The 23,752-nt window shown below is 43.3% G+C and overlaps 1 protein-coding gene across 9 annotated transcripts in view; it reads right to left on the reverse strand.

Moving 5' to 3' along the window:
* The window catches only part of B3GALNT2 (beta-1,3-N-acetylgalactosaminyltransferase 2), a 49,964-nt gene extending 27,985 nt beyond the window's left edge, over nucleotides 1–21,979 (reverse strand). For 2 of the 9 annotated variants that reach the window (XR_008316983.1, XM_053299857.1), the window contains exons 1-4: nucleotides 21,602–21,977; nucleotides 5,644–5,791; nucleotides 4,778–4,878; nucleotides 3,556–3,749 (exon numbers count right to left, since the gene is read on the reverse strand). Coding sequence is in view for 7 of the 9 variants with exons in the window: in XM_053299857.1 (XP_053155832.1) it covers nucleotides 3,556–3,749; nucleotides 4,778–4,878; nucleotides 5,644–5,791; nucleotides 21,602–21,713 (555 nt within the window). In the remaining 2 variants the exon portion in view is untranslated. Of the gene's footprint in view, nucleotides 1–3,555; nucleotides 3,750–4,777; nucleotides 4,879–5,643; nucleotides 5,792–21,601 lie in introns of all 9 variants that reach the window. The other 7 variants (XM_053299830.1, XM_053299840.1, XR_008316986.1 and 4 more) reach the window with 6 other exon arrangements.
* Between the last annotated feature and the right edge of the window lie 1,773 nt (nucleotides 21,980–23,752).

The raw sequence follows: 23,752 nt of genomic DNA on the forward strand, positions 1-23,752 counted from the left end.
ACCGACCTTGCCCCTCTGTATTCAAAATAGACCCAGAGACCTTTTGCACCACTGGCGCTTCAATACGTGAAATAGCAAGTAGGGAACTGACCTCAGGATTGAGCGTATAATGTTTCCTAGGGTAGTTACCCAACTGGTTTAGAAGAGGCTGGCTGCTGCCACTCCACCATCATGACTTTACGTAAAAGTGAAGGGAAAGGAACAGTGGCCGAAGACAAGGCTGACAAGGGGAAAACATTCTGATCTAAGTCAGGAGTGCTTTATGCTACCTCTGCAGGCGCCACATCATTGATAGCCCTTTTTGCTTTAGCAAGCAACACCTAGAAGTCAGATGAAGTTAATAAACATGCAGATATGGGTATTGGTCGCACCAACTCGTCCCCAGATAATTCCCCCTCCTCCTCATCCAAATCAACTGGCTGTAGAGGACCAGGTGACCCGGGGGTTGAATCAGAAACAGCTCCGTGGGGAATAACAGGGTTTCTGGGGAGAGAGAGGGGTGGAGGGTGGCAACACATGAATGGGAAGTTGACCAATAGGAGCAGTTAGTTAAACAGACGGAAGTCCAACAGGGGGAGCTGGCAAGACAGGCAGGAACCAATGGTGGTACATTACTGAGGGGCAAACACTCCTGCCTGAAAAACTCCTTCAGCCACCCAACCACATCAGAGGGGATTGTGGATGCCGGCCCCAGAGGGAGCAGCACCATGTTACTCATGAGCTCCAGGCCACCGGACGGCTGGACTGGAGACTCTGGCCATACAGAAGGTGCAGAATCCTCATCTGCTGGCATGGTTGGTTGTTCCGAAGGCGGCAGCTTACTCAGCAGCACTGGCAGACTCAGGCCTGGAGCTGTAGGGAGAGGTGTGAGGGGAATGCGCAGAGTAGCCAATTCCCCCTCTACACCCTCCATCACCAGAACGAGTGGTGCGGGTGCCAGGGAATTCCTCACCGGGTGCTGGTCATCCCCATCCTTAGCGCGCTCCTCTCCTTTGTGCCACGGTCTTGTCTTACAGCACACATCCTTAATTAGGAGGCATTCGCTGAGGCACAAGGAGAGCTGCAACCTCTTCTTTTTCTTTTCAGGGGCCTTATCTTGTACCTTCAGGTGCTTAGACTTTTTTGCCACCTTTTTTGGAGCCGGAGCAGCCTCCACAGAACAGGCAGCCAAAATGGTGGGAACAGGGCACGTCAGAGAAGCCGGCTGCACCTGAAAGGGAGCAAGCCCCACAGAGCAGATTTTAAGAGGTGTGTGAGGGCCCTCAGATAAGGAACCCCTCAACAATTCCTCTGCGTGTGCCTGCTCTGTAGGAAAAACTGAAAAGCTCTACGGAAAATAAGCTATAACGGGCTGAATTGAAAATATATATTTAGAAATTTAGCAAACAAACAAAAACCTAAGGCAGCTCCCTTCCCACCCTTGCACAATCTGGGGGTGGGGGTGGGGGGAGGGAGACGACAACAGTAATAAAGAAGAAAAACTTTAGGAAGAATAAGCTAGCCTGAATAGAGTAAAATCTGTATGCTGAAGAGCTATTCCAGTGTCCTGTAAGCTTGAGCAGACAGGACCAGAACTGGGGAAGGTACCCTCCAGCAGCAGGGAGCTTAGCCTTGAAAAATTCCAGTCCTGTTTCGAGCATGCACAACCCATCAATGAGGAGCTCCAGCACAGGGGGAGAAAGGTTATCTGCAACACTACTGCTGTTTGAAGAACTGAGGGAGGAGCCATAGTCACACTCATTTGGGCATGTACTCCTACTCCACTGTGATGTGGCTCACACCAAAATCCTTGAGGCTGTGCTCCTGAAAGTCCCAAACAAGGCTCTACATTGGTACAGATCCCAGATGTGTGACTGAACAGAGACCGCATCCCTGAGTTAGCCTACTGCTCATGAAAGCTTCTGAACCTTGGGATCAAGGCAGCGGGGCAGTCCCTGAGCTTGTCCGATCAAGTTCAGAGAAGCTCTCCTACCCACTGAACTAAACCTTAGGCAGTACCTAGTTTACATACTCTCTGCAAGCACTGCCCTCAAACCATGTAACTATATGCATGGCTAGAACAGGGTTGTTACCAGTTATATTGATTGAGGTGAAGGTTTACAGAGTGTGTGTAAGGGACTCTACTGAAACTGTAGCTCAGAGGGTAGGGGAGCATCTCTGAGTTTGATCAGACAAGATCAGGGACCACTTAGCCCCCTTATTCCTAAAGCTGAAAATGTTTTCCTGAGATTTGCCCTGTCAGTTAGTTTTGGATCTGTACAATTTCCTGGAGCCAAAACAAAAACAAAACAAAAAACAGCCTTTAGGGGCTTTTGCATACTTCCCCTTAGTTGCCAGGATTTGAACAAAAAATGTTTATTTTAAAAAATCCAGGAGTGCCTTTGTGCACCTTTATTTCTTTTTGTTTTGTCTTTTTAAACTAGACCCATGTATCAAACTTTCCAAGTTGCTAATTAGAACACTGGAGTCAAGTGCAAAACAGGCCTAGGACTTAAAACTATGCTGTGAAGAACATGCCACATGCCTTCAGTCTGGGCTGCCAGCCTCTCATATGAGACTGCTACCTTAAAATCCACTGGAAGGATTCTACCTAGCACAACACTGAGCTTTTATTTACCATGAACTTCAGGAGAGTCAGTTATTTGAATATTTCTGCCAGCAATGATCAACAACGGATTCCCAGAATCCAAGCTGGTAAGAAGCACAAAAATATCTAGTTTTACAGCCTGCAGTAAGGCAGCAGGGATCATCTACCCATATACACTTACAGGGACTAGCTATACAGTCTTCTATATAATGTATAAATGCACCATGCTATGATCCTGTACAGCAACTGCTCCACATTCAGCTAACAGGTTAAGCCAAACCATGCACTTCAGAAATAGGACCAAACAAAAAACAAAACAAAACCCTGAATCCCTAACAATTTTGATCTAGAAGCAAAATCAGTTTTGGGACTTAGTAAAGAAAAAACCCATGCTCTCTTTTCCTTTAGAGCAAAGAAGATATTGCCAGCAGCCATGGCTTATTCAATTCCCTCAATATACTGCCACATGCAGAGCTGACAGTTGTTGTACACCAGGGCTTCCCAACTTGGGGTCCTCCAGACATTGCTGAACTACAACTCCCAACACCCCCAGTCACAATGTACTGTGGTGAGAGATAATTTATTGTGGCTGGGGGTCTTGGGAACTGTAGTTCAGCAACATCTGGAGAACCCCCAGGCTGGGAAACCCTGCTGTACCCCATCTTTATACAACATCTGGCTTCTTGGCCATCTCCATTTGTTCTTCAACTCTTCTCCTTGCCACTTTTATCTCACATGCAGATATTACCTGGCCATTTCTAGTTGCATAGGAATGTCAAAGAACCTTTAAGAAAAATAAAAGGTCACAGGCTACAGTGTTACAAGCTATGTTACACTTTCATTCTTCACAAAGGCCTGTTGTCTCTCCTCCAACCCAAGCTTTGCTTCCAGGTGTCTTAAAAAAAAGAAAGAAAGAAAAAAAGACTACAGATTTAGTCCATTCTGTTAAGAGAAGCACAGCAGCATACCTCCTGTTCTGCCTGGTAGAGTTTCACTGTGATGTTCCTCTGGAATCCTACACCTTTAGCATCGTAGAACACCCCAAGACTGGTGATGATGATCGGGTAAAGGATTTTGAAATGCACACTGACAACTCTGTCTTCAGAGAGCACTGAAGTATCATCCTCTGGCAAAGTGAATGCTTCAATTTCTTGATTCAGAACTATTGAAAAAAATTAACAAAGAGCATAACACAAGCCCAGCTAAAGTGGGAAGATAACAATCAAAATATAGTCACTCTGGAATAACCTTATTACACGTGACATGAAACATCTCCATCTTAATTACCACCACTGGAAAGTACAGCAGATAATGTACTTCAAAACATCTTGCACCTTAATTCTTAAAATCCATGCTCTCTTTTCCTGGTCTATGAGCTTTTTTCCTTTAGAGCAAAGAAGACATTGCCAGCAGTCATGGCTTACTCACTTCCCTCAATATACTGCCACATTCAGAGCCAGCCATTGCTGTACACCAGGGCTTCCCAAACTTGGGGTCCTCCAGACATTGCTGAACTGCAACTCCCATCACCCCCAGTCACAATGTACTGTGGTGAGGGATAATTTATTGTGGCTGGGGGTGTTGGGAATTGTAGTTCAGAAACATCTGGAGAACCCCCAGGCTGGGAAACCCGGCTGTACCCCATCTTTATACAACATCTGGTTTATCTGGACACATGTTAAACTTATTCCTTGCATTACACCAGTTAAGAGGGGTGCATGGGATTGTCCCCTTCTGAGCACCTTTTAAAAGTGATGATTCTCTTTATTGAGCAGGGGGAGAGCAACTGGCTCTATCTAGCCCCACTACAGCATTCCTCCAGTGGCCATTGCTGGTGTCTGTTTTACATTTTGTTTTAGATTGTGAGACCTTTGGGGACAGGGATCCATCTTTATTTATTTTTATTTCTCTCTTTGGGAAATTTTGTTGAAAAGCAGTATATATCCATCATTGTCATAGACTACTTCCTCAATCTATGAAAAACTACAGAGTCAAGTGTAATCTGCTAAAATTGTCCTATTTCCCTAGAAATATTCAGCTCTCACTTTGAGAACTTTTAATTATTAAAAAAACCCATAGACAAATAGTGGCAGCTACAATGCCCACAAGACTGATCAACTATAAGCAGATACCAAACAGCAATTTATTTAGTACAAAAGTGTTGTGGGTTTTTTAAAACTTTGTCCATACCTGGGTTAGTGATGTTCAGAAGTCTACATGAATAAGGATCTTCTCTATCTTCCACTGGCACGTCACATCCACGTGCACCAATTATAAACTTCACAAGGACACTAAAATGTTGTTAAAAACAACACATTGATTTCCATATCATCGTCTTCAGAATTCTAATTATAAGGGCAAATATCTGGTTTCCATACATAAGATTATCTGAGAAGTATTCAGAAGATTGTTTAGTCCAATTAGAATCACTACAACATACTTCAACCTCCTTTGTCCTGTACAAAAGGTTAGAAGGAGTAAAAAGAAGAATCCTTCCTCACCATACCCACACACATTCAATATTTATTTTTGTATGGAGTGGCAATTCTAACTTTTCTCAGATATTTGGAGGTGAAAACCAGAGAGTGGCAGTTGTTCCACAATAATTATATTAAAATCAGAAGAATAATATTTTAAAAGGTTTTTCTCATAATAAAAAATCATTAATACAGTGTATTAAATGCCAGTAACATTAGCATGCATACATTCTATCTGCTACTCCAGTCTTCTTACCAAATTCCTAACTTGACTACCTTACTATGTAACAAAGTGTCATCTTGCAATACTCCAACTACACTAGAGTTGTGAGAATTTAATCAAAAGGGTAAAAAATAGTATTGTCAAATTGGTGAATGTTTAATTTAGGTCTGGGTCTTTCTTGTCAAAACATTCAGAGGACGGCATCAGAATTCCCTAGAACTGATGGAACTCCCCCACCCCAACTAAAAATACTTTGAACTAATCCCACTTAAGCCAATGGAGGCTTCTCATAAACACACACAGATACTAGGTTAGGGGATTTGTGAGAGAGGGGGTAAGCAAATGCTGGGAATTACCGTTGGCTCAGTCGTGGATGCTGCTTCAAATGCCTGAACCAAGTGTTCCTTATAGCGTTCCGCAACCCAGCATTGTGCCGCGCAGAAAGTACACCTACGATGACGTCATAGTGTTTCGGTTTCCAGTGCGGAATGAAAGCCAAGAGACCTAGGAAGTACAAATTAACAAAGCCTTACTAGAAGCAAGCAAATAAGTATGTTGGTCAGAACTGTAGCAGTTATTCAGAAAGATACACAGTAAAAGTTAAAGGTTAATGAACAGAATTGAGGCAGTGAAATACTATGTTCTTTCCTTAGTCATAATTTCAAATAATTTAATATGGAAAATTAGCCATGTAACTTCTTATAAGTTAAATAGGCCAAATCTATGTCACAAGAAAAGAAAATTGTAAGAAAATCATTATCTAGAATGGAGCAGGTAAGACAGCAATTTGGAGATGCAATTTCACATATCTGGAGACCTCAACGCCTGACAAAAGACTAGCTTAAGTGGCACCAATAGGAACGCTTCACGGCATATCAACTTGCTGTATTGCAATGATTCATGGCAAGCTTCACACACACACCCCCGCCTTTTAAAAATACATTCACAATATGCATATACTACCTTTCAACAAAAATGTCTGGGAACAGAAGAAATAAGATTGAACAAAGCAGCATCTTTAAAAATTTATGGGAACAGCACACTGAGAAGATGGGCTACAATATGGTCTACACAGTGATTCATTTAATCTACTGGCAGCGTTAGGTAGTCTCTCTATCCTCTGAAACCTTCAAGGAGGTGGTAGAGGTTTAATTATAGGATACACGTTTTCAACTGTGCATATGTGTATCCCACTACCATGGTAAGAAGCTTCACTAAAAATAAACTTACAGTAAAACACATTGCCAATAAACCAAAATGATTTCCTAAAGCAAAACCTGATAAACATGGCAAGAAACCCATTCCCAATAGGGGAACACAGATAGCATATATCCATGACCTATTTCCAATCAACTATTCTGCAACGGAAAGACTCAGACTTATATTTGGCATTGGCAAGGGATCAATTTCATCTCACTCTGCTAATTTGAGAATGAATCCAAAAAATTAAGATGATAAATCAACTAAATGCCACGACAGTTTAGAACAACTACTGCACATAAGGCAGAAGATGTAATTTCAGAAGTTTAATTTTAGTGTGTCCCAAAAGATCTAGAAAGTTACATGTTCTAGATACAGCGGCTTGGTAGATATATTATAATATCTTGACAGCACACTTTACCTTTACTGAGAGAAACAAACGTATTACTGTGACTTTATATGTATACTTTTTCTTCAACTAGAATGAGAAATACAAGTATATCCATGTTCTACCAATATCTTCATAGATACATATAAGACATTACTGCTGCCACGGTTTCAAGCATGGAATCCTATATTTACCTACATGTTTTAATTAAAGTTTTGAAAGTTTTGATTTGAAATCCCAGACAAGGATGTCCACTTTCCCCATTGCTTTTCATATTGGTCCTAGAAGTGCTTTGTAGAAGTATTAGAGAAGATGATAAAATATATGGCCCCAAAATTGGGAAACAAGACTACAAGTTGAGAGCCTTTGCGGATGATGATGTGTGTGTTTTTTTAGAAAATCCAATGTACAAGATTGGAAGACTCTTGGAAAAAATACAACAATTTGGCCAACTGGCTGGATTTTATATAAACAAGGCCTAAACTAAGGTTCTGACTAAAAATATGGATCAGAAGTCCAAGGATAGATTCTCTGAAATAAGTGAGCTGAAAGTGGAGAAGAAAATCAAATACTTGGGGGTCTGGCTAACAAACAATAATTCTTTGTTGTTTACAAATAATTATGTTAAAATATGGAATACAGTGAAAATTGATTTACAGTGAGGGAAATAAGTATTTGATCCCCTGCTGATTTTGTCCGTTTGCCCTCTGACACAGAAATGACCAGGCTATAATTGGAGGGTAGGTTTATTGTAGCTGTGAGAGACAGAATAACAACAAACAAACCCTCAAAAGCCCAGTGCCCAAAAGTCAGCGATGGATTTGCATTGTAGTGAGGGAAATAAGTATTCGATCCCCTATCAACCAGCAAGATTTCAGGCTCCCAGGTGTTTTTTCACTATATGCAGGTAACAAGCTGAGATGAGGAACACCCTCTGTAAGGGAGTGCTCCTAATCCCAGCTTGTTACAGTACCTGTATAAAAGACACCTGTCCATAGAAGCAAGCAATCACTCAGCTTCCAAACTTACCACCATGCCCAAGACCAAAGAGCTGACGAACGATGTCAGGGACAAGGTTGTAGACCTGCACAAGGCTGGACTGGGCTACAAGACTATCGCCAAGCAGCTTGGTGACAAGGTGACTAGAGTTGGCACGATAACTCGCAAATGGAAGAAACACAAAATAACTGTCAATCACCCTCGGTCTGGGGCTCCATGCAAGATCTCACCTAGTGGAGTTGCAATGATCATGAGAACAGTGACAAAGCAGCCCAGAACTACACGGGGGGAACTTGTCAATGATCTCAGGGCAGCTGGAACCATAGTCACCAAGAAAACAATTGGTAACACACTACGCCGTGAAGGACTGAAATCTTGCAGTGCCCGTAAGGTCCCCCTGCTCAAGGCAGCACATGTACAGGCCCGTCTGCAGTTTGCCAATGCACATCTGAATGATCCAGAGGAGAACTGGGCAAAAGTGTTGTGGTCAGATGAGACCAAAATCGAGCTCTTTGGCATCAACTCAACTCGCCGTGTGTGGAGGAGAAGGAATGCTGCCTATGAGCCCAAGAACACCATCCCCGCCGTCAAACATGGAGGTGGACACATTATGCTTTGGGGGTGTTTTTCTGCTAAGGGGACAGGACACCTTCACCGCATCGAAGGGACGATGGACGGGACCATGTACCGTCAGATCTTGGGTGAGCACCTCCTTCCCTCAGCCAGGGCATTGAGAATGGGTGGTGGATGGGTATTCCAGCATGACAATGACCCAAAACACACAGCCAAGGCAAGAAAGGAGTGGCTCAAGAAGAAGCACATGAAGGTCCTGGAGTGGCCCAGCCAGTCTCCAGACCTTAATCCCATAGAAAATCTGTGGAGGGAGCTGAAGGTTCGGGTTGCCAAACATCAGCCTCCAAACCTTTCTGACTTGGAGAGGATCTGCAAAGAGGAGTGGGACAACATCCCTCCTGGGTTGTGTGCAAACCTGGTGGCCAACTACAAGAAACGTCTGACCTCTGTGATTGCCAACAAGGGTTTTGCCACCAAGTACTAAGACATCTTTTGTGAAGGGATCGAATACTTATTTCCCTCACTACAATGCAAATCCATCGCTGACTTTTGGGCACTGGGCTTTTGAGGGTTTGTTTGTTGTTATTCTGTCTCTCACAGCTACAATAAACCTACCATTCCAATTATAGCCTGGTCATTTCTGTGTCAGAGGGCAAACGGACAAAATCAGCAGGGGATCAAATACTTATTTCCCTCACTGTACAAAGATGGTCTAAAATGAATTTGTCTTTAATGGGAAGAATCTCAGTGGTGAAAATGAATGTCCTGCCTAAAATGTTATTTCTCTTTCAGACCATTCCTATAATCAATACTTCAACTTGTTTTAAGCAATGGCAGAAGGATATAATTAAGTTTGTTTGGGAAGGGAAAAGACCAAGAATTAATTTTAAGAATTTAACAGATGCAAAGGAAAGAGGTGGTCTTACCTTACCAGACTTAAGGTTGTATTTCGATGCTGTTTGTTTAACGTGGCTAAAAGAATGGATAACATTAAGAAACCCTAGAATACTTGACTTGGAAGGAATTGATAGAAGGTTTGGATGGCATGCATATCTGTGGTATGAAAAAAGTAAAATACATAGAGATTTTTTGAACCATTATGTGAGAAGGAGTTTCATGAGGGTGTGACTAAAATATAAAAAATGGTTGGCACCTAAAACTCTGTTATGGGTATCTCCAATTGAAGCTTTATCACGTAAAGAAGTAAATATGCAACTGCACTGGGGTACCTATAGGGATTTGCTATATTTTCAGGACAAGGACTATAAGTTAAAAAGTTTAACTGAAGTACAAAATTTGGTCAGAGATTGGTTTCAGTACCATCAGTTAAATGAGTTATACAAGAAGGATTTTAAAGTTGGATTTGAAGATCAGATTTCAAACTTTGAGAAGGAATTATGTGAAAATGATGAAAAATTAGTTTCTAAAATGTATAAACTTTTACTTCTGGAGGAGACAAGAGAGGAAGTGGTTAAAACGACAATGATAAAGTGGGCTCAAGATGTGGGGTGTAACATAGGAATGGCAGCCTGGGAAAAATTATGGAAAAATGATTTAAAATTTACTGCATGTTATACTTTAAAAGAAAATTATTATAAAATGATGTATAGATGGTATTTGACACAAAAAAAATTGGCATTAATGTATAAAAATGTTTCAAACAAATGTTGGAAGTGTGGACATTCTGAAGGTACTTTTTTTCATATGTGGTGGACCTGTGGGAAGGCTAAGGCCTATTGGGATATGATATATAATGAGTTAAAGAAAATATTTAAAATGACATTTTCTAAGAAGCCAGAATCCTTCCTGCTGGGAATAACACAAGGTGTAATTTCTACAACTAATTTAACATTTTTTATGTACGCTTCTACGGCGGCCAGAATAATATATGCACAGAAATGGAAGAGTAATGAACTGCCTTCAAAAGAAGATTGGCTGATAAAAATTTTGGAATATGCAGAGATGGCAAAACTTACAACATTGATAAGAAACCAAAACTTAGAATGTTTTAAAGAAGATTGGAAATCATTTTTGTTGTCTCTAAAGAACTATTTTCCTACTATGGACTTTACAGCAGGGTTTGAAATTTAGTAAAAATTGCAGGTTGGGTAGACTAACTGTGTTTGTAAGGGTTTTAATTTATGTTTTGAATTATTATTATAGCAAGGGTAAATCTTATAGCAGATGATTCATGAAGAGATGTGTGCGGGAAGTCCACTTTTGTTTATTTGTTAATGATAATATTACTATTGTTAAAATCAATAAAAATTGAATTTGGGGAAAAAAAGTTTTGATTTGAAATCATGGATTCATTCCAATGGGTAGAATACTATCTGTAGTTCACACAACAAAATAATGTGTTCCTGATTAGCTGGGCACAAAGGCCACAAGTGTGACCAAGATAATGAAGGAAGTGAGCTGTGTTACATAGCCAAGGGAAGTATCCCTTGGGGTTTGCTAAGTGCATAAAAGCTGCTTCACACTCCAAATCTCATTGACATCGCTGGGAATGGAAGTTTTCTCCAAACACAACTGGCTAGTAAAATGCACCACCCCCAACAAGCCTCATTGTAAAACAAATATTGATAATTTCAATATGTGTGGTATTTTCTTTGCATGACAATTATTCTGAGATGGGAAGTTTTTTTATCTGCAATGACTGAATGTTTTCAATAAAGCATGCAAGATGAAAGCACTACTTCATAAAACAAATATATTACTTTCAATCATTTTCTTGTGTTCAGTGTTATTTCTGCTCCTCAGCAAATACGTATATACAATTTGTGGTCCTACTACTGTCGTAGATGCCCGTTTTCAATATTATGGTGCTTTATCTAAATCAGATCTCATTCTATCTAAATTGGATCCCTATTCTTTTCTCCCCCCTTCCCTGCTTCCCTTTTCCTGTTTCTTCAAATACCTCCTCAAAACCCACATCTTCCCGGAGGTCTTTGGCCCAACCCCTTTCTGGCCATGAAATATAACTAAGGCCAATTATACATATAAGCAATAATCACACATTCTTCCTTTCTTTTCCCCAGCCTCCCTTGTGTCTCTTTTTCAAAACGTGAGCCCTTTGGAACAGGGGACCATACTCTCATTCCGCGTAAAGTGCCATGCACATAGATGGAACCAGATGAACAAATTAACATTTTAAGGTTTTGAGTCACATTTATCCCCTGTGATATTAAACAAAACACCCAGGCGGACACTGGGTTAGAATTGAAGGGCAACTTCACATAGGTAGAAAGGTAAAGTGTGCTGTTGAGTCGATTTCGACTCCTGGCGACAACAGAACCCCGTGGTTTTCTTTGGTAGAATACAGGAGGGGTTTACCATTGCCTCCTCCCGCACAGTATGAGACAATGCCTTTCAGCATCTTCTTATATTGCTGATGCCCAATATAGTACCAGCAAGGATTCAAACCGGCAACCTTCTGCTTGTTAGTCAAGCATTTCCATGTTGCGCCACTTAAGGTGGTCTAACTAACATACCCTGTTTCCCCAAAAGTAAGACCTACCCCAAAAGTAAGACCTAGCAGTAATTTCTGATGTACCGCTAATTGCCCTAGTGCATTTTTGGGGGCTAAAATTAATATAAGACACTGTCTTATTTTCGGGGAAACACGGGTAGTTTGCTACATAAACTCACATTTTCCCATACAGGTATGGAATACAATGTACTCCCTGTGGCATGAAACTGTATCATACACATTTTAAAAAACTGGTTTAGGAACACAAATAGTGGCTGGACTCCCGACTACTAAAGCACACACGTAACTGCGGGGACGCAACTGGAGCCCGCATATAACTCCCCTAGTCCCTCTGCGTGCACACACTGTTGAGCATGCAGGCAAAATGTCCCTGCTCTGTCTATACTCTGGAAAAGAGGAAATTTTCCGAAGGTCAGCACTGAGCTTCCTTCTCTTCTAAACCACTGCTGGAGCATGGGCAGAGCAGAGACATCCCACCTACTTCTGCAACAGTGTGCATGTAGAAAAACTACTGGGGGAGTTGTGCATGAGCCCCACAATATCCCCAGAGTCCCTCTTAACATAAGTGCTTTGGGTATCAGTCAGCGTTTTTAGTATACACAGTAAGGAATGTGCTAAAAATACAGCACATGAAATAGCCTTGAGCATTAAGGAAAACTGGATATGCAGCCAAATTTACTTTTTCAAATAGGACTAATTACTGTTGAATCCACCCCTGTACTAATGCTAATTCACTTCCAGGATAGTTTCATATTTCCTTGCAGACATTAATAACCTTAATTTTCTCCTGCCTCCTCCCGATTTGCAAGGAATGCTGGGTCACACAATATTCCATTCTGCCCTGCAACACTGATATGAGACCATTTGGAAAGATAAAGATTATCTGGAATCTAAATCTAAATCTAAAGTTGTGCATGCCGATGACTATGCCTTTTGCTTAGGGTCAAAAGTGACTTATAATGTTGCTAGTTTCAGACATGGATTAATTTGTCCTGAGCATTCAAGCTAGAATTCCACAAAGAGTGAAACAAGATGTGATGTGGGAGTTTTGCGATTACAACTCTCAATATATTTATTGTTCAAAAAGCAGCTGCAGGGGGCCCAGATTTGGATGGGGGGCCACAGCATAGCAGAAGTGACGTCTACTCCTTGCCCCTGTACTGATTTCCAAGTTTAAATTGCAGCCCTCAAAGCTGCTATTAGCAATGGAATGGAAAATATACAGGCACAAAAACATAAAGGTACAAATCCAAGTTTCCTCCCTGCTCCCGGCAGCTCTTTTTGTAAAAGGGAAAATACACTGAGTGTTTCAATCACAGAACTCCCACATGTCTAGTTCGATACTAAACAATGTTTCTGCAAGTCCTACATCTCTGTTTTAATATCCAACTCTCTAGAATGTTTTGTGACCCATGGAGAGCATGCTTCTGCTTATTAGCTGGAAAGATTAGGAGTATGTAAAAGCCACAATAAAGTAACGTCTGTTAAATATATCCTAGTTAGGTTTCAAGGGTTTCAGTGAGGGGTATTAGCTAGCTGAAGGTGCCTATATAATCTGAGTTGCTTGTTCAGTTATAAGATCTACTTTTCTAATAGAAGTAGAATTAAGAACGTAAGAAAAGTCCTGCTGGATCAGGCCCCCAAGGCCCATCTAGTCCAGCTTCCTGTTTCACACAGTGGCCCACCAGATGCCACTGGAAGCCAAAGGCAGGAGTTGAGGGCCCGCCCTCTCTCCTGCTGTTATTCCCCTGCAGCCAGAACTCAGAGGCATCCTGCCTTGGAGGCTGGGAGTGGCCTATAGCCCTTCAACTAGTAGCCGATGATAGACCTCTCCTCCATGAAGTTATCCAAACTCCTGTTGAAGCCATCCAGGTTGTTGGCTGTCACCACATCTTGTGGTACAGAATTCCACAAGTGGATTATATTTCGTGTGAAAAAGTACCTTCGTTTGCTGGTCCTAAATTTCCCAGCAATCAATTTCATGGGATGACCCCTGGTTCTAGTGTTATGGGAGAGGGAAAAGAATTTCTCTCTGTTCACTTTCTCCACACCATGCATGATTTTATAGACTTCTATCATGTCTCCCCTCAGTTGCTTTTTTTCTAAACTAAAAAGCCCTAGGTGTTGTAGTCTTGCCTCATAAGAAAGGTGCTCTAGGCCACTGATCATCTTGCTTGTCCTCTTCTACACCTTTTCCAGTTCTACAATGTCCTTTTTTAGATGTGGTGACCAGAATTGTACAAAGTACTCCAGGTGTGGTCGCATCACAAGGGCATTATAATATTAGCCATTTTATTTTCAAACCCCTTCCTAATATCCCTAGCATGGAATTGGCCTTTTTAACAGCTGCCACACACTGAGTTGAAACTTTCAACGAGCTGTCCACTACGACCCCAAGATCCCTCTCCTGGTCAGTCACCGACAGCTCAGATCCCATCAGCATATAGATGTTGGGGGGTTTTGTCCCAATGTGCATCACTTTACACTTGCCAACATTGAACTGCATTTGCCATTTTGTTGCCCACTTAACCAGTTTGGAGAGATCCTATTGGAGCTCCTCACAATCCGTTTTGGATTTCACTACGCAAAAAAGTTTGGTATCAACTGGAAATTTGGCCACATCGCTGCTTACCCCTACATATAGATCATTTCTGAATGAATTAAAAAGCACTGGTCTCAGTACAGATCCCTGGGGGACCCTACTTCTTACTTCCCTCCATTGTGAAAATTCTCCATTTATACCTACCCTCTGTTTCCTGTCCTTCAACCAGTTAGCAATCCACACATGTACTTGTCCTCTTATCCCATGACTGCTAATTTTCCTCAGGAGTCTTTGATGAGGAACTTTGTCGAAAGCTTTTTGGAAGTCCAGGTATACTATGTCAACTGGATCACCTTGATCCACACACTTGTTGACACTCTCAAAGAGCTCCAAAAGGTTAGTGTGGCAAGATTTACCTTTGCGGAATCAATGCTGGTTCACTCCCAGCAGGACCTGTTCTTCTATGTGCTTTACAATTTCATCCTTGAGGATGCTTTCCATCAATTTGCCTGGAATAGACGTTAAGCTAACCGGCCTGTGATTTCCCGGATCACCCCTGGATCCCTTTTTGAAAATTGGTGTAACATTTACTACTTTCCAGTCCACCGGTACAGAGCCCGATTGCAGGGAAAAGTTATATATTTTAGCAAGAAGATCAGCAATTTTGCATTTGAGTTCTTTGAGGACTCTTGGATGGATGCCATCTGGCCCTGGCAATTTGCTAGTTTTTAGTTTTTCTAAACAGTTTAGAACATCATCTCTTGTCAATTCTATCTGACTCAGTTCTTTAGCCTCCATCCCTAAAAAGCCTGGTTCAGGAACAGGTATATGCTCGGTATCCTCTGCTGTGAAGACAGATGCAAAGAACTCATTTAGCTTCTCTGCAACCTCATATCCTCCTTAATAATCCCTTTCACTCTCTCATTGTCTAGGGGTCAAACCATCTCCCTGGCAGGTTTCCTGCATCTGATGCATTTAAAGAAGTTTTTGTTATTTCCCTTGATACTTTTAGCTAAATGTTCCTCAAACTCTCTTTTTGCCTCCCTTATTGTCACCTTGCATTTCTTTTGCCATAATTTGTATTCCTTTTTGTTTCCTTCATTTGGACAGGCCTTCCAATTTCAGAAGCAAGTATTCTTCCCTTTTATGGCTTCCTTGACCGTACCTGTTAACCATGCTGGCATCCTCCTGGACTTAGTGGTACCTTTCCTCCTTTTGGGTATACAATCTAACTGGGCTTCTAGTATTGTAGTTTTGAGTAAACTCCATGCATTCTGGAGCGAAGTGACTCTCCTGATCTTCCCTTTCAGCTTTGTTTTCACCATACTCCTCATTTTGGAGAAGTTTCCTCTTCTGAAATTCAAAATGTCTGTGTTAGCCTTCCTTGCTGATTCTCCCCCCCACCCCATATATGCTGAATTTGATCGCACTATAGTCACTGTTCCCTATGGGGTCAATGACACTGACATCCCACACCAGGTCCTGGGTGCCACTCAGGATTAAGTCCAAGGTCGCCTTATCTCTGGTTGGTTCCAATACCAACTGTCCTAGGACACAGTCATTCAGCGTATCTAGAAATTTGACCTCTCTGTCATTACCTGACTGTGAATTTACCCAGTCTAAGTGTGGGTAATTGAAATCACCCATTATTACAGCCCTGCCTCTCCTTGACACCTCCCTTTTTTCCTGCAACTCCCAGTCACTGTCAGCATTTTGATCTAGAGGGTGATAGCACATCCCCAGTAGCACGTTCCTTTTCAGGCCTTGTATTGTTACCCACAGGGTTTCTGTGGAGGACTCCAGTCCACCTAGGAAATCAATTTAGTTACATTTCATTCTGGAAAATGCAGCTACATACACCTCAAACTGTTCAACTTCCCCAGACAGTTCATACAAATTAAAGTTATAGGGTGCAGAATAATGCAAGTGGTGTTAAGAATTTGCTACGAAGCACTGACACGCATTCTGGAGACCTGCACTCAGCCACTCAGAGCTGTCTACTTCTATCGACATTTCCTAAGAGAAGTGAGCAAACATAACAAGTTGCCTTATACCGAGTCAGGCCATTGGTCCATCTAGCTCCAGATTTCTCTAAACTCCCATCATCCCTGGTCACAACAAATTGTAGCTGGGGGTGCCAGGAGTTGCAGTTTAGCAATATCTGGAGTACCACCAGTTGGGAACTCCTGATCTAGCCTATCTGTTCCAACTGGCAGCAGCAATCCAAGGTCTCACTCAGGCACAGTATTTCCGAACCCTCCTGAATCCGAGATCCTGTTTAACTTGAGATATCAGAGACCTAACCTGAAACCTTCTTCATACAGATTATGCCCTCTACTATTGAGCTATTTTCATGCCCCAATAATGTTCATCAGATATCCTGCCTTGAGCCTAGCAAATGGCACTGGACACAAGAATGTGGGTTTAATGGGGAAACATAAGGAGTGCCTTTGAATTATTGAGTGCAATAACATCTCTTATTGTCCATTACTATTCATGGACCAGTGCATTAACATTAATATGGGTGTAAAGAGTGTATGAAAGAAGAAATACAGATTTTCTTTGAATGTGAATTGACAGGTTAATTGTTATAAAGTAATGTCAATAAGGTATACCACCAGCATGGTATAGTGGTTACAGTGCTCGACTAGGACTGGGGAGACCCGAGTTCAAATCCCCATTCAGCCATACTTGCTGGGTGACTCTGGGCCAGTCACTTCTCTCTCAGCCTAACCTACTTCACAGGGTTGTTGTGTGGAGAAACTTAAGTATGTAGTACACTGCTCTGGGCTCCTTGGAGGAAGAGCAGGATATAAAATGTAAATATAAAAATAAAATACCACCCCAAAAATCATAAGCAAATTAATAATGCATACATCCCCCAGTGCTGGAAGTGCCAGAGAACACAAGGCGATTATCATCATATATAGCGGAGTTGTTCCTTTACAAAAAGGTAATGGAGGAAAGTAATAATTTTGGGGAAATGTTATACTGGGCCCATTACCTACAAGAATTAATGCAAATAACAAAAATTTGTTAACTGCATATATTGTGATGGCAACCCAAGTCCTTAATGCAAAATACTGGAGAGTATCCACTATCCCTAACATCCACAAAGAGATGGGGGAAATGTAGGATTATACAGCAACTAGCCAACCCCGCACAGAGCATATGTGCAGCGCTTTGGGGCCGGCTGTTTTCCCCTCCCTTTTCTTCCTGCCCCAGTCTCTCCTCTCTTTCCCTTCCCTCTGTCCCGAGCTCTCCAGCCCTCCTCCCCTCCCGTTCCTACACACACACAGAGCCGTGGGCAGGAGGCCAAGAAGGGCCCCACCGCCGCTGTTTTTACTCCCTCCCGTCTGCCCGCTGCCCCCCCTCTCTCCCCCACCCGCTGCCGCCTTTCTCTCCCCCGCCCGCTGCCCGCCGCCACCTTTCTCTCTCCCCGCCCGCTGCCGCCTCTCTCCCCCCACCTTTCTCTCCCCCCACCCACCACCGCCTTTCTCTCCCCCGCCCGCCACCGCCTTTCTCTCCTCCCTCCTCCACCAGCCAGCAGCCATTGCTGGCACTTTCTTCCTCCTCTCCTCCTCAGTCCTCACTTCGGAACTCTTGCACCCTGTCGCGAGAGTTCTGCTGCCAAATCCTGGGCACGCATGTCCCCCTCTGGCGCCAGGCCAGGGCCAGTCCTTCCCACTGCCTCCCACCTCCCAGCCCCTCCTCACAACGGCCAGGCGCCTCCGCCGGCCAAAGAGAGCTCAGCCAATCAGGTGCCTCACTCACTGGCACGCATTGCCTTGCCACATCTGCACGCTGGCTGGTTAAGAGAATTAATTATAAAGAAGATAGCAAAACTAACAGCTTTCATTTAAGTGAGGGAGAAGAGGAAAATGGAACACTGACATTAAGTTGGGAATCCTTTATTAATGTTTGCTCAATTAATTCTCTCTGGCCTGGACAACTTTTTTTAAAAATCATAATGAAGTTCCAGTACAGAAATTATTTCTTTGTTACTTATTGATGTAATGGTATCCATTTTTCAAAAAACTTAATTTATTTTATTAAATAATGACACAAAACAATCATTTATGAAAAAAACAAGCATCACTAGCAATAATAGCCCTTTTTACATACACATAAACTCCAGTTTCTACATAATTACACAACAGTTTCATTTGACAATCTTTCCAAATATTAATATAGTTTGAAGATGGGGAATGAGCAAAATTTTCCTAATTTGTAAATAAAATAAGATCAGACCATATGGTTAAAAAAAAAAAGCATTGGAATTAGCTTGACCCAGTCAAAGATTAATATTGTGGGTCAATTTTTCTGATATGGCTATGTGCCACATATGCTGGTACCAAATGACAAGAGTCATATTTTTGTTTTTCCATTGTTGTGCAATGGACAATCTGGTGACATGTAATGGTATCCTATATATGTATAGAATGAATATATATATATATATATATATATATATATATATATATGCATATGGTGCCTCACAGACCAGAAAACATTATCAGCTTTGTAACAGAGCGTTGGCACAGTTGTGTAAGAAATAACAGCCCTCTATCATGCAGCTGTGTTTTCACAATTCTTGCCAGTTGCACAAGAGTGCTCTTGCACAACTGCGCACACACACACACGATTCCAAAGATGACAGCATATTGTGCAGTATATCAGCCAACTGTATTTACTTACTTACTTCTATAACGCCCTTCGTCCTCAGACTCCAGGGAAATTAACAACAAGATAAAACAATAACATTCATTAAAAACAAGCTAGAACAACAAAACTCAATTTAAAAACAAACACAAAAAACCCCAGAACAAAACTTAGCTAGAAATTTATAAAGAGCAAGGACAGCTCATTGAACAAAAGCCTGAATACAAAATAATTTCTTTTAACCTTTCAAGTGTTATATGGTCATGGACTACTTATGGAACACCAAAACTCTAAAACAGAACAGCTAACTGCTCACTACACATCTGCCACAGTCCTAAAATCCTCAGTCATAGGAGAAGACAAGCAACTAATCGTAGGTACAGCCACAGCAACACTGGACAGTATTCAGTCTAGTCTCCTGTTTGTGGAAGTACATTCCACTTGTGCATGGGGAGAGGAATGATTTTTGCTAGTTCTCCCCTTTTCCCTGCAGCCCCCATGTCTCCCTTGAAAATTGGTCCCTGGGAAACTAGAGCAACCCTCAGGAGACATTTTTGAAAAGATATAGGAGACAGCAGAGTGAAGAAAAATGAATGAAAATCACTCCTCCCTACTTATGTAAGCAGAACATACTTCTGTGAATGGGAGACTTGGATGGATGCTGCCCACAGAAGTTTGCTTCTACTTAAGACTAAGTAGAAACAAGGGGGAAATGAGATCCAACTCCCCAAAATGCTAAACTTGTATAAAGGGGAAAGGCACAAGAAGGTCTGAGGACAGCTGTCATTATCAGAGTTTTTCAGATCTGTGAAAAACTGAATGCCATAGCTGAAAAATCTCACCAGCACTCAGAGGGACATTAATTGACTTGTTAAATGTCTATCCCACACTATTAGGCAAGAACTTTTCAGAACACTCGTTACACAAAATACACAATATAAAAACAAGTATTCCCCCTTCAACCCATCCTGTACTATTCTTAAAGAGATTTGATTGTCTTGAAGGCAACATGTTTGTAACAATTGCCCAAGAGAGAAAGGATTTTTAGATGAGGTCTAATTTATTGGGCCATTTTCTTCTTACAGCCCTTAAGACACACATGCTACTTCACTGATTGATGGCAAGAAATTTTCTCCAAAGCGTTACACCACACATTGTTATTGAACCTATTGCTTGTGATCAACCCTGCAGGTTGCCAAATGATATTCCATCAATAATTTAGTTTGCAGGGTTGTTACTTGAACAGTCCTATCTGAATGTAAGTGCTTTTTTTAAAAATTCCCTTACTTGAACATTATTGCTGTTCACTTATTGTGCACCACTAGCCCCACTAACAAAATGGCTCATAAGGATACCAAAATTTTCCAGAAACCAAGTTCTAGGAAAGGAATGGCTTGATCCTCCTACTACCCTAATTCTTGTCATGCTCCAATCAAGCAACTATAGCAGGCCAACTGGACAGGAGTTCCTATCTTTGTCTCCCAAGTCCAAAGAAAGAACATTTACCCCCTTCCCCACCTTTTCTCTCTTACATACACACCCTTTTCTCTCCTATACCAAATGTAAGTGTCCTTAGCTTGATTCCCACTATATGGCTTTTTCTCCTTTGCTCCAGGTCAGGACAGCAGGCCACATGTCAACATCAGTGAGGAAACCTCACTGAACTCAGAGGGTCTTGCTTCTGAGAAAGCTGCAAAGCTCCTTTTCTTACCCTGGCTGAGGGACGTTTAAACCCCATCACCGTGTCATAAAAACCAGATAGAAGAAATCTGCCTCTCAATTGCTCGGCGCCTTATTTTGCAGCCCCTGACTGAAAACCACTCCCCACCCCCCACCCCCACTTGTCTTCGACGTGCTTCCAACTTGTCTCCAAGCCCTTGGGCGGGTGGTGCCCTTCATTCCTCCCCTACCCCCTTACTCCCTAGTTGAAGGGCGCCTTCCCCATGCCCGACTACCCCAAGGTTCTTGCGAGCTCCTCCTGGCTCACCCCACCTCCTCCTCTCCTATCGGGGGACGATTCTGTCTATCCCACGTGTCCTTGTTTTCCTTGCGGGCGGGGGGAGGAGAGCCCGCTTAGCGCTTCTCTCCGGGACCGGCACTCTAGGCTGTGGAGCGACCAGCCTCTCTGTGCCCTTCTCACGCACACCTCCACTGTGCCAGGACAGGGGTCCACCCCACAGCTGCCGGGGGAGGGCGAAAACAAACCTGGCTCTCCTCTACGCCTTGTCCTTTTCTCGACCCAACGCGGGAGGTGTCAGGGCGAAGGGATGCCTTCTACACCCCGCCTTCGCACACCCCACTCATACATGACCCCCCCCCCGCTCGCCTACATGACTTCACGCGCATGAGGAACGAGGGTGCAGTGTCCTGTCCTCACCCCCCACCTGCACCTCCCGCCCGCCCGCCCCAGGTGGGCTGCCGGGCTCCCTCCGTGCCGCTCGCTCCTTCCCCACCTACCTGCCGCGTGCTGCTGCCCGGGGCCACCAGCCGGGCAGCTGAGGAGCAGCAGCCAAAGGTGCAGCACGACCCCAACTGCACACGGGCACAGAAGCACCAGCCAATTTCGCATTGGCCGCCCGCGGCCCCTTCCCAGCCGCGGCGGCCTCTCTTCTCAGCGACGGGGTGACCCGGAGGGACAACAGGGGACTCCCCACTTGCTTCCTCCTGGCTTCGCCGAGGCGGCGGCGGCGGCAGCAGCGCAGCGGCGAGCACCCCCAGCCGCCTCTTCCCCAGCTCCTCCTGCGGCCGGCCCGGAGCCAGAGTCCCGCCCCAAGCGGGGAAAGCGTGTGCGCAGAGCTGGGCCTCCAGACTACAATCCCCACAATGCCCGGTTCGCGGCGGGGAGGTGTCCAGGAAGCTCCTCGACGCGACGGCAAACCTGCCGCTCCTCCCTTGGGGATGCCCCTCAGCCCTCCAGGAGGAAGCATTGCAAGGGTAGAACTAGAACGGAGCGCGGGGGCGGGCAGGAGATATGAGTGTCACCTGCTTGTCTATTATCCTACACTACATAACCGTCAAGGGTTATCTTGTTGTTGTCATTATACCCTCGCTTCTGATTTTTGTATTAAGGGTAAACGCTTATTTAATAAGGATAGCTAGGTAATGCTTCTTGAATATCTGCAGCCTTTCGTCACGTTAGCATGGCTTGTGTCTTTTTGCGCTCCCAGGCTGTTAGTACTTTCCGAGCTGCTCACGAAGCTCAAGCTTTGTTTGACGCCCACGGCTCCTCCGCATTGCTTGCTTTGTGTGAGGAGGTGGGAAGGAGGAGCCTGGCAGAGCCGTCCTCAAAGGCAGTGCCCTCCCTGTCTCCAGGCAGATGCATCAAATCAGTGGACACTTCACCGAAATGTCGGGTGATGATAACACACAGTCACAACATTTGACGTGGGAGGAGAGCGTGAGATGGTACTTTCATTCAGAAGATCACTTGGTTTGTCAAGATGCAGCCCCCGAAGTTTTAAAAACAGTTGCTGTGAGAAACGTGTTTTCAAATTTCTACGTCTAAATTAAACACTGAAAAATCTATGTAAACAGTTTAAATAAGAAGGTATTTAAGAAAATTCAAAGATACACATTTGTTACAAGTTTAATGCGGCTTGGCTTCCTGATCTATCACATGGCATAGGTCGGGAACTTCCTTCTGTGTAAGTTTTTTGGGTCAGTTCACATTAAGTTTCTGCACCCATAAGTAGTGTCTCAACAATTCCTGGATACCTTCCCATACCATACCCACACGATTAGTGGGGTTTTGTTTTTGTTTTTCAGCTTTAGAATTAGAAAGTTTACTTCTCTGGCATTTAAGGGTTGTTTAGGTTTTTTTAATTATTTCTTTTATCAGCATTTTAAGGGTTTCTGTGCAAAATGGCTTCAGGCATTAATTCATAGATTACAATACTTGTGTGCACCATTAAGTACAGAAGATTCTGAATGATAGATGCTGACCATGGAAGAGAGAGACAATGGCTGGATTCAGACATAACAGCTAACTGTGGTTAAATGTGGTTGTAACTCGGTTATGCCCCAAACCACAGTTATGGGCCAAAAGTGGCCTCCAGTTTGCCTCACCAAACTCCAGTTTGAAAGGCAGCCCCCCCCCCACCGAAGGGATTTCTGAGCTGCCAAGTTTTCTTTTCACAAAAAGGTTGGGGAAGCACAGTCTGAGACGTTTTTTGATGTCCACTCAATTTTTGATCCCACTCATACACTGCCTTGATACTGCTGCCCAGAACAAAGATCATTCTGTACACAGATGAAACAAATTCGAGAGAACACTGGGCACAGTCCCTTCCCCCTGTTTGGAGTTCATGCCCCCCAGGCTTACTCATGATCAAGGCTGGTCACCTCCATCAGTATTTTTCAAGGATATAGGCACCCAACCCAGGGCTCACTGACCATGCATGAGGGGGAAAGGCCACGAGGACACCCCTGAACAACTCATGAGAAGGACCAAAAGAGGGGAGGGGAGAGAATTGCCCGGACAAATCTGAAATGAATACAGATAGCAAAACATCCCCTTCTCCCACTAACAACTCCCTCACAAGAGGATCAGGCCATGGGGGCTCTAAAGAGAGCCAGGTTTCTGTGTGCAGGCGAGCCACGAGAAAGAGT

The sequence above is a fragment of the Hemicordylus capensis genome, chromosome 1 (assembly GCF_027244095.1).
Source record: "Hemicordylus capensis ecotype Gifberg chromosome 1, rHemCap1.1.pri, whole genome shotgun sequence".
Taxonomy (NCBI): domain Eukaryota; kingdom Metazoa; phylum Chordata; class Lepidosauria; order Squamata; family Cordylidae; genus Hemicordylus; species Hemicordylus capensis.